Raw genomic sequence first — 11,779 nt, forward strand, 5'->3', positions numbered from 1 at the left:
CCACCCCCCCCACCCCCGGCACCAGCCCCAGGAAGCAGACGAAGAGATTAAGGCAGGACCCAGCGTGGGGCGAGGAAGGGCACAGATGCCCACACAGGGACACACACAGGGACACACACAGGCCCCGGGTCCACAGAGCGGCTGAGCTGGGGCTGCAGGGGCCCTTAAAAGTGATTCAGGACAACCTGCCCATTTGTACAGGAGCACCAGGGCCCAGTCACGCAGCCAGTGTGCCCTGTGGCCAGGACTGGAGCCCTGGGCCCTGGGCCTCAGTCATGCTTGGCCCCGGGGCCCACGGCCCACGCCGTCCCTGCAGAAGGGCACCAAGGGCCTGTCTTTGCACCGGAAGTCTAACCAGGAGCCTGACCCCTAGGAAGGCTTTTCTCTGTGTTTGTGGAGGGGGCTTGGCAAGGGGGAACAGGAAGAAGGGACCTGCTGTATGCCCCCATCTCATCCCAAACACATCCACCACCATCTCCTACCCTTTTACATGTGAGGAAGCAAAGCTACACGTGGCAGAAGTCACGAAGTGGAGGTGTGAGAGGGAGCGACTGGAGGGGAACCCAGAGCAGGCTCCAGGCCGGTCACGTTCTGCCCTTTATCTGAGTGGGGGTGACACGGGTGAGTTGTTTATGGCAGTTCGTCAAGCTCTCAGGGCTACGCTGAGCGGACTTTCCTCTATGCATGTTGCACTGCAATGCTCGCTCTCACAAAGGACCTCAAGTCTCCCCTCTGCATTCTCACCTCTGCCTGAGCTCAGGCCTGCGACCCCCTTGCCACCCCCACGTGCCATGAGGGCGTGGAAACAGTTCGGGATGGAAGAGCAGGCACATCTGTCCTCAGTGGAGCTGGGGACCTGATCCCGGCTCTCCTGGGGGGTTATAATACGCTTCAAAGGTTGGTAGGGCTAACTCCCCTCCCACGTCTCTGCGTTTTCAGAACTGTCCTGGCTATCCTTGCTTATTTACTTTTCCATCTGAACTTTAGAATCAGCTTGCCCAGTTTTAAAAAGTCCTGTTGGTATTTTTATTGGGATCAACAAAATTTAGAGTCTAACTTAGGGAATACGAGCCTGTTTACAATGCCAAGTCTCCCTACGTCGGAACATGGGAGGCCTGTGCAGGAAAGTGTCAAGCTACTGTAATTAAAACAGTGCACCACTGGCCCACGAACAAACAATGCTGTGGAAGATGCTAGAAAACTCAGAAGTCATGGTAACCAAAAATAGCCTAGTCTGCACTACTGAACTGTGTCATTTAATTTTTTTAATCCTCACCCAGGGATACGTTTATTATTTGAGAGAGAGAAAAAGAGAAGCATCGATGTGAGAGAGAAACGTCCATGGGTTGCCTCCCGTACATACCCTGACCAGCGTTGAACCCACAGCCTAGGTATGTGCCCTGATCTGGAATCGAACCTCAGGCCTTTTGGTTACGGGATAATGCTACAACCAACTGATCACCCCAGCCAGGGCTGAACTGTACACTTTAAAAATGGCTAAGATGACAAATTTTATGCAACTCGTATTTTCCCACAGTTTTTAAAAACTAGCTCAGTCTGAGTGTTGGCTACATACATACACCCACTATTCCAAATACACCCGGGTCGCCTCACCGGGGCCCCCCCCAGCGGCCCTTCCCACAGAGCAGAAGGCGGGCGGGCCGGGACCCAGGCCCAAGCCATCGGGCTGCAGGACTTGCCTTTAACTACTTGCTATGCTGAGAGACAGTATAAAACCAGTACATGCAGTAATTTGGTAGATTTGAAAAGTGACTTTTAAAATCAGTCGAGAAAAGATTCAGTAAACTGTAAAGGAACAATGGGTTACACCAGAGAAAAAGTTAGAGCCATACCTCATTGCTCACCCCATGAGAAATGAAAATGGACCAAATGTTTAAATATAAAACACGTTTAAGTACCAGAAAAACAAATTAGACTCTTTCAAAGTAATATTGACATAAGGAAGACTTTATTAAGTATGACACAAAACCTACAAGTCATTAAAAAAACCCTGATAAATTCAACTTTTTTTTTTTAATTTGCATGGCAAAACCCATCCCCTGCCAGGAAAAAAAGAAAAAGTCAAAAGACAAATAACAAGTTGGAGAAAAAATTCACAACTTGAATCACAGATGAAGGACTAAGATCCTTAATATATTAAGAGCTCCTGTAAACAGGAAGAAAAAGACCAACCACCCATTTTTTTAAATGAGCAATGAATATAAATAGGCAGTTCATGTAAGTAGATTATGCAAATGTTTCTTTAAAAATGCAAAAATCAGCCCTGGCTGGGTAGCTCAGGTGGTCAGAGAGTCACCCTAACGCACCAAAGCTACGGGTTCAATCCCCGGTCAGGGTGCACCCTAGGTGCAACCGATGAATGCATACAAAAGCGGAACAACAAATCCATGTTTCTTTCTCTCTCTCTCTCATCAATAATTTTTAAAATTTAAATTAAAAAAATGAAAAGGAAAAGAACTTCTGATATAAAAATGGAAGCTTTAAAAAGAAAAAAAAGGATAACTTCTCTGACTGAAAAAGGATAACCTCCCTGACTGGCGTGGCTCAGTTGATTCTCAGTCAGGGCACACACCTGGATTCTGGGGCTCGACCCCATCCCCTGGTTGGGGCTCGCGCGAGAGGCAGCCAATGTTTCTCTCTCTCATCAATGTTTCTCTCCTTTTCTTTCTCTCTCCCTTTCCCTCTCTCTAAAAATAAATAAAATATTTTTTAAATGGAAAAACACGTACAGTCTCACTCAGATAACATAAATGCAAATTCGGTGAAGATGTGAGGATGCAGGCATTCTCTCACTGCTGCTGGGGGTGTGAACTGGTGCAAGTTCCATTCTCTCTCAAAGTTACAAAAGCGCATGCCCTTCAACCCACAGATTCCCCTTCGAGGAATTTATCCCGAAGACACTCTTGCAACATGAGAGATATGCAAAGTTATGCCCCGAAGCACTGTCCATAATGGCAAGACAGCAGACAACCAAATGTCCATCAAAAGGAGACGGAGTTCGATTCCTGGCAACAGATATCTCTCTCTCTCTCTCTCTCTCTCTCTCTCTCTCTTTCTCTCTCTCTCTCCCCCCTCCCTCTCCCCTTCCTCTCTCTCTAAAATCAATAAGCATATCCTTGGGAGAAGATTTTTAAAAAAGGAAACTGGGCAAATAAACTCAGTGTATTCATACAATGAAATATCAAAAAAATGAAAGAGGAAGTTCTTTATATAATAAAAGTAAGTAAACTTTCCTTAGCCCACTGGGCGCAGTGGTCAAGAGTTCAAGCCCAGGACTCAGACACACCCAAGCTCGCACTCTAGGTCAGCCACTGACTGGCTGTGTAACGTTGGTCTAGCCTCTCACCTCTTCAGGCCTCATTTTTTCCATCTACAAAATGGAACTAACAATAATACCTACTTCAAAATGTCACAAGGGTAATTAATGTTGAAACCTTAGCACTATTTTTAGGATGTACCTAATCTCTCAAAAACCATGAACAATTATAATTATTATCCCCACCGTATTAGTGCATCTTTCCCCTTTTCTGTGAAAAAGTCTTCATTCCATACCCTTGCCCTCCTCCCATCAGAACAGGTTCCTAGGATCAATCGCAACTATCGAGCACCCATTACGTTTGTTACGGTCTAAGATGCACTGTTCTTGCCTAGGCTTGAGGTGATTTGGCCCCCAGGTGGGCTGGCTGGTGAAGTGGGCAGCCAGGAGGCAGGCCCGGATGGTCCGACCACTAGGCTGTTTTCACTCTGCCACACCAGCTGCCTCTCTCTCTTGGAGACGGAGAAAGCTCACTTATAGTGACATGTGGTTGCAAAACATTCTCCTGACTCAAAGTGCTATGAATGAATGAACATGGGGTTACAGCCCAAAGGCTGAAATATACACTGCGGCCTTTCAGTACACTCAGTACTTAAGAGAAGGCAGCACACACTTCCTGGGACAAAAGTAGGGCCACCCCTGCCACACCAGTGGGTGTGGTATCGGGGAGGATACTCTGAGGAGAGATGACCTTAATGTCCCTGTGCTTTGGAGAGTGGGAGTTGTTAGTGACACAGTGACACCGTGAAAGTAGCAAGGTTCAGAGCCTGGTCTGTCACTTCCTTGCTGTGCGACCTCCAGCAAGTTATTTAACTTCTCTGAGCTTCTGCCTCTTCTTGCCTACTCTTGGGGATTGCTTCAGCAATTTTCACCTCTCTGTCAATTTTTGGTCTGTACTGGATCATTTCCACAAGCATTCGAGACTCCCAAATTCAAACTGCAAGCTCAGTCCTCATTCCCAAACCCCAGACTCCTGCATCCAACGCCTCAGCGTCTTCTCCTGGTTGTCTAGGTACCTCAGTGGCAACATGTCCAAAACCAACCCCCGAATGCCTGCGACAAAACCTGCCTGTCCTACCGCCTTCCCCACCCGTGCAATGGCTGTGACACCCTCTCACATAAGGCTGCTGGGAAGAGCAATGAGATCACACATGCAGTGTCTGGCACAGTTCTGTGTACACAGTCGACACTCAATATGGCCACAGACACTGTCATCACCATTATGAAGAGGGCACAGACCAAAAGATGTTTTTCAGAAAAGGAAATTGGGGGGTAGAGGGGAAGGAGAACGGGTGCTAGAGGACAGCCTGGATGACAGCCTCCGGGACACACACGTCTGAGGGTAGAGCCGTGGGGCTGAGCTGGCAGGGGGCGGGTGGGAGTGGGGAGCCCGCTGAGGTGCAGCTGAAAGTCAAGACCGAACCCAGGACGGTGCAGGAAAAGCCCCCAACTCTGCCAGACTTGGGACCTCTTTGGAGCTCAAGGCCAGAGACAAGATTAGACCACACAGACCAACTGCCCAAAAGATGCTCCCCCATGAGAGGTCAAAGCTTCTCTTTGCCACCTGCCCCCTTGCCATTGCAGCCCTCAAGGATTCCCTCCTGAAAACTCGAACCTCAGAGACAGCTCATGACCCGACAAAGTGACATGAAGGGATCCAAGGATCCCCATGGCTGAGGCCTGGGCTCCCCGGAGACAGCCGCGGCTTCACCAGGGCCGGGCGCTCCTGCCCCCTGGAGCCAAACAGGACCACAGGTGGTGCCAGAGAAGGCAGGAATTCTCCTGCCCACGATGAGAGTGACCAGGAGAAAATTCTGAAGTGTCCTGAATTAAATCACAGCAGGCCGGAGGGTGGAAGGGAGAGACAAGAGAAGTTATCCATTACCAACGGCAGGATGACCAGGGAAAGCTGCCCACACTCTCCTGAGTGTGTGTTGGAGCACTGAGTTAACTTCCAGGTGGCTCTTTCCACAATTACCTAAAGCAAACAGGCAGGCGCCCCCCCGCCCCCATTGCCAGGTGCCCGTCTTCTTGCTTCCGCTCGAACTTTCCAGACCATTGCGCGCCCCAGTCCAAAGGAGCAAACACTCCTCACAGACTCCCACCGTCCCCGCCCTCTGCACCCACAGCCAGTGTAAATGCTTTCGAAACGACTTACAGCTCTTCCTTTTCCCCCAAAACACAACGTAGAACACACCGAACACACCGTGGGCCCGGGGACCGCAGACACTGCTCTCCCCGGCCCCACCGGGGCGGCTTCGCCCGCACGCCCAGGACCTGGTCCTTCCAGGCCAGCGTCTGGCTCCGTAAACACTTTCTTTCAGAAAAGCTTTTGGCCAAGGAAGTGTTTTGGTTGCCAGGTACATAAGGAATCTCTAAATGTTTTTACATTTCCTTCAGGCCTTCATTCAAATAACCATCTCGGTGAAAACTCCCCCGGCCCCCGCCCCCCATCCACCGAACACGCCCCCTCAACAGAAACGAGCTGCTCCTCCCTCCCTCCCTTCCTCCCACGCCGTTCCTCCTCACGAGCCTGGCCACAGTCATACTACGTATTTCATTTACATCCTCACCAGCACGAAGCTCCCACAAGGCAGGAACGTTTGTCTGTTTTGCTCACTGCTGCATCTATAGCTCTTAGGATAGTGCCTGGAGCACAGCAGGAGCTGAAAATATTTTTTTCAAATGAATGAATTATTAGCTACACTTATTTAAACACTTGCTCTGCACTAGGGACTTTTTGAAAATACAATCTGGCTCGTTTTCCCCTTCCACCCTGTAAGGTAGGGTAATTACTTATGTTTTCTAGGGGAAAACAGGGACCCTGAGCAGAGAGATCGCTTGCCCAAGCTCAGCCATTTCTCCGCGGCGGGCAGGGCAGACATCTGTCTGGCTCCCCAGCCTCAGCCATGGCCTGTACCAGACGAGCTGAGTTCGGGTGGAGGAGGGACGAAGGACCAGCCAGGGGCAAAGGAGGAGCCGCGGGAAGCCTCCGGAAGTTCTCCTGAACCCGGGCCGGGAAATGCTCTCCCTCTCCTCTGTCCGGCCCAGAGGCCACCATCACAGGTGCTGTCCGGCACTTGATGTGCGGCTAGTGCAACTGAGAAACCACACTTGTAATTTGATTTCATTTTAATTAACTGAAATTTAAATAGCCACACTTAGCAAGTAGCTACCCTACTAGCGAGCAGAGTTGTAGCCTTTAAGACTGACCTGGAAAAGCCCAGGTTTGTGACACCAACGCTGCCCTCACAGGGCTGGCGGCCTGCAGGCCTGGCGAGACAGCGGCAGGGAGGGCAGAGGGGTGCGCACTCACAACTGCGGGAACCCAGGCCAGCCTGCGCGGCCCCCACCCTGAGAGGGGAGGGTTTGTTGACCCAGTCCTAGGATAAAGTGACGGGGTCAGGGGTCAGCGTGCCTGCTGCCGGGGTCTCGGTCCTCAGTCAGGGCGGCTTCCTCCCCACCCCACCCCACCCCCACCCCCTGACAGTCTGTCATCCAGTAGTGAGTACGGAGCAGGCCATGTCACACAGCTGGGCCTCCTCAGTCCCTCTCAGGGGTTCACACCGGACCATTTTCAAGCTCCTTTAAGACGGAGTCTGGGTGGCTGACCGCACGCAGGCCCTATAGGGTTTACACGGACTCAAAAAGTGTTTGCTGCGATCAATACACAAGAACGGAGCCAAAGCAGGAGCAGATTTCTGGCTAGTGGAAGCCGAGCCCCCTGGGTGGGAGTGGGGTGGGGGCTTAGCTCAGTGCCTCAATCTCACTGTTTGGCCAGCCATCCTCAAACTTGCCAGTCCCAAAGGACATTTGCGGAAAAGGACATTTGCGGAAAAGGACATTTCCCAAGACTCACTCCCAGATATTTCTCTTGGGTATATCTGGAGCCAAGAATCGGCATTTGGCTTGCCCCCAGCCCCACCCTTCACACACACACACACACACACACACACACACACACACCCCAGTTCTGATGCAACTAGACCCAGAACTAATCTTTGGAGAAGCACTGTTGCAGGCTGAGGGTAGGAAAGTGGGTAGACGTTGAGGGCAGGAAGAAATCACCCAAAAGGCAAGCTCAGAAGCTGAGGCAGGAGTCTGAATGACAGCAAGGTGGGTGTGTGTGTTCTGTGTCCTGTCACTCTGCAGAAGGCAGCAGGAGACCCTGAGCCACCTGGGTACAGCCCGTGTCCATGGCAAGTGCACCTGAGCTCCAGGACACGTGGGCAGCCGCTAACCCCAAGGAAGGCGGGTCTCCCGGCTGCAAGAGCCCACAGCCCCAGAGCCAGCGGACTTCCCCTCCAAACCCACTCCAGCTGCTGCTCACCCCTGGCCCCTCACTTCTCCAAAGCGAGACATCTCACTCATTTGCTCCATGCTTCCTGTACAATGTCTTTATTTTTACTCTCAAGTTTGTGGGCTGAGTCTCTGTGGGTGTAGGAGGGGAGTTGGGTATTTTCTACTTCTCTGCATTTTCCTTCTGAACTGCGAGGGCTTTCACTTCCTCCCCAAACTCTCAGTTCTGCCTTAAATTCACAGGCTGTCCAGGTCTTGAGACCACCTTGTCCATCCCTCCTGGGCAACAGAGAAATGGAGAAACAATGGCCACTGGCTGCCTTCGCAGTGCCTAACCACTCGGGAGTGCAGTGAAGCCAGAGAGGTAGCAGTAACCTCCCTGGGGCAGGTGCCCCGGCTGCGGTGTGCGGTGTGTGCGGTGTGCGTGGCAGCAGAGGCAGGGAGGGGAGCCTTGCTCCCTCCCGACAGGGGCCTCAACTCTGCCTCGCCTCCCTCTGGCACCATGGTGGGCAAGCCCGGGCCTCCACTCCCCCCCCGCCCCTGGCCTCTTCTGCCCCAGCGCTCAGCCAGCCAGGGGTCACGCTCAGCCTGGCACCGAACACCCCTCAGCTCTTCCTGCTGTGCTGATTCTACATTTGGGGGTCGTGGGGACCTGCTGCCCTGGAACTCGGGACATGCTGGGGCGGGCCTCTCCCACCCCAAGCTCTCAGAACCGCAGTCTCCTCTCTGAAACAGAGTACGAGTGTCTTAGACCCAGTGGAGAATTGGAAAACATGCCTGGGAGCACAGGAGGCCTCGAGCAACAGCACCTCCACATGTTCGAGGAACCAGAAGGCAGACAGCTGCAGCACTCCAGCCCCCAGCTCTGGAGCATTATCTCCCAGCCGGAGGCGTCAGCCTGCCCCCTTGGTTTTCCGCTTTGCCTTCAAAGAAGCCCTCAGACCCTAAAATAGACCTCTGGGGAGGCAGGGTGCCCAGCTGGACTGGACAGACTAGACCCGCAGCTGGGCACCCTGCCAGGGGCAGGTTACAGTCATCAGGGGCAAAAGTGCCCCCTGGCCTCTGCCTCACCCCTCCTTCTCTCCTCTGGAAGTGCAGTCCAGTGTATGCCAGCCTCAAGGCGGCCCGGCCCCTGGACACCATCCTTCCCACGTAGGTTCAAGTCCCAGGGCTGGGCACACAGCTTGTAGAGCTGGTGTCTGCTGAAGCCTGTGCAAGCAGCCACAGGGTCGTGACTCAGCGCCCATGAAGTCAGTCCCTTCAACAGTCAGGGCACTGTCATCCACACGTACAGCTAGGGGGCTGAGGGGAAGCCAGGCAAGGTGCCCCCCGACCCAAAGCTGAGGCTGGAGGGGAGCCTTCGGCGGGAACTCCACCCCGCTGGGGTATTTCCCCTCAGAGTCACCCGGGACGCGGTTGTGTCAAGTCTCCTGGGGACACTGGAAGGAGACCCGAGAATCAGGTTTCTGAGAACACACCGAGTCCTGCGAGTAGACCACAGGGTGCTTCCCGGCCGCAGGGCGGTCTCAGCGGAGAGCGCACCTCCGAAGGCGCAGGACGCAGCAGGGAGTACGCGCGCCCCTCGCTCGCGACGGAACAGCTGGGCCACTCGGAGCCCGCACCTTGTGGCCGCGGGAACCCAAGCTAGCCACGGAAGACGGAAGCCTTCACCCCTCCTTTCCTCCCTCAGGCCGCTCACCAGCCCCCATCTGCGGCGGCCACAGCGGTTTCCCCCACCCGCCAGTTGGTTCAGCCCACCAGGTGTGCGCGAGGCCCTTACCCAGCGCGGGGCAGACCCCTGGGACCAGTGCCGCCCCCGGCGCGGCCAGCAGGGCGGTGAGCAGGGCGCAGCGGACCGCCAGCATGCTTTCTCCTCGGCTAGTGGCCCATAGTTCCAGACGGGCAGGCGGGCGAGCGGGCGGGTCGGAACCGGGCGGCCGGGGCGGGGCGGCGGCGGGCGGGCTCAGGCACCTAGGGCAGCCCCCATCCCTGGGGGGCCCCGCGCTCGGCGCGGACGGCCAGTCCTCGAGCCCCGCGCCGTGCCCGGCTCGGCTCCTTCTGGCCGAGCTCTGTGTCAGTGCGACTTCCCACTTGCACGTGACTCAGAGCCACGGACAGTCCAGGCAACGGAGGAAAACATTTAAGGAACTCGCGCTGGGGCGTCTCCCGGCCGCCCCAGGGTGCTGTTACGAAAGCCGGAGCGGATGGCGCAACAGCCCTGCGCCCCGGCCGATCTCAGGCTTCCTGCCCGTGCGCCACACCTGAGCCCCGGGGCAGGAGACCCCGAGCCCGGCGGGGGCGAGCCCGGCCAGGCCCCTCCCCTAGGTTCCATTGATGAGAGGAGCGGATTCAGCCAGCACTGGTCGGGTTTGATTTTTGGTTTCGCGACCTGGATGACGCTGTGAACGGAGCACCTGGAGAGCCCCGGAGGGGGCATGTGCCCCTCGCCATCACTGTGGAGCATGCTCCAGCACGGGGTGCCCCTGGAATCTCCTGCATAGCCCTAAGAACCACCAGTGCGTGGGTCTGGCCCCGGGGATGCTGGTTTAATCGATCTGGCTTGAGGCTTGGGCACTGAAGGGCTCACTGCTGGAAAGGCACGTTTCCCCTCCGTGCCTGCCTGTGGCCCGCAGGCTGCAGCGCCCACGAGGAAACGTTGGGCTCTGGAGGCTGGCAGAGACCAGGCTCCGTCCAGATCTCCGCCTGCTGTCTGTGACTGCTCTTCCAAGCCTCTGAGTTTTAGTTTCCTCATCTGTCAGAAGGAGACTTTGTTTAAGTCTGCGCTCAGGAGATGGTATGGACACACCTGACACGGGGTCCAGGCCACAGGTGCGCAGTAGATGTCCACACCTGCACGCCCACCATCCCCATCTGGTAGATAGACACTGTACTTGACCTTCAGGAGCAACCATGAAAACCTCTTGAAAGGGCCCACGAAGTTTCCCCAGGGATCCCGAGGCTGATATGGTGGCCTTGAAGCTCAGTTTGAGAGGAAAGAAAATACTGAAATAAGGTTAGGGTGAGAAGCTTCCAGACTAGCAACTTTTGCTAATTAGAATGCACTTTTCCACGTGGGTCTTCAGGCTGACCCTAACCAGGACCAAGGTTCCTGGGGCAGCGGCAATGGTGTGGCATGGAGGAGCCCCCAAGTGGATGGGATTGGCCTGAAGGGACAGAGCTCCTGAAATGCAGCTCTCAGACCCTGGCATCTGGGCGGGAACCACCCGCCTGCCAGCAGTGCCAGGCAGAGCCAGGCACGTGCCCTGACCCACCTGTGGTGGAGGCTGACAGGGGGATTTACTTCAGCACACTCACAGACAGGGAGAGAAAGGCGTGTTGGAGGGCCGATCTTTGGCCACTAGCCCTCTGGGCTGGAAGGTGGTTTCCACAGTGGTTGCCCGCTTCCCATCTCTTTGTGGAAGATGCAGGCCTGAAAGTGACCGAAGGAGGGCTGCAAGCTGCGAGGCTGAAACCAGGAGGCTGAAGAAAGCCCTCTGCTCGGATAGGAGAGTTGAAACACGGTGCTGAAGCCCAAGTACAAATGTCCGAGACCCCATCCGGCCACCAAAGTGGGCCTCCCTCTCTAGTCCACGGGTGGGGTGACTGTGTTCTGGAGTCCGACGGGTCAAGTCCCCATCCCCACTTGCTGGAGTGTGACTTGAGCAAGTTACTCAAACTCTCTGAGCCTTTATTGCCTGACTTTTTAAATATGAGAGCAACAGTATGCAAAGTATTGATATCGTGGTTCCAGTGAGAAGACCTGGCTCATCTCTTTTCCCTCAGCCTCACGTTCTGCACTTCTGTGCTTTGAATACAACTATGTTTACACAATAACATTTAGGGCTTCTCACCTCCATGCCTTTGTTCAAACTATTCCCTTTGCCAGAAATCCTTGCCTTACCCTCGGACAGAGTTGGAAGTCACCTACCAACTCTGTTCACCACCCCGTCTTCCCTGCCAGCCACACCACAGGGCTCCTGCTGCTGCTGCTGCTGCCACCGAGCAAGGCCCGGCACAGAGCAAGGGCCCTCGTCTGGAGCTGTGGCCTCCCCTGCAGCGCAGTCCGAGCGAGGCCTCTGGCCCCCGTGAAACCCCACTTGAACTGCACGCTGCGTGGAGTTTCAGAATTCATGGGCAGCATTC

General features: G+C 54.7%; 1 protein-coding gene across 1 annotated transcript in view; it reads right to left on the reverse strand.

The window, feature by feature from the left end:
- IL6R (interleukin 6 receptor) overlaps positions 1-9,776 on the reverse strand; it is a 49,236-nt gene extending 39,460 nt beyond the window's left edge. The window contains exon 1 of the mRNA XM_045816587.1: positions 9,417-9,776. Within this exon, the coding sequence (XP_045672543.1) occupies positions 9,417-9,501 (85 nt within the window). The 5' untranslated portion in view covers positions 9,502-9,776. The remainder of the gene's footprint in view (positions 1-9,416) is intronic.
- Positions 9,777-11,779: the final 2,003 nt, after the last annotated feature.

The sequence above is a fragment of the Phyllostomus hastatus genome, unplaced genomic scaffold (genome assembly GCF_019186645.2).
Source record: "Phyllostomus hastatus isolate PE091 unplaced genomic scaffold, TTU_PhHast_1.1 phas_scaffold_216, whole genome shotgun sequence".
Classification (NCBI taxonomy): Eukaryota; Metazoa; Chordata; class Mammalia; order Chiroptera; family Phyllostomidae; genus Phyllostomus; species Phyllostomus hastatus.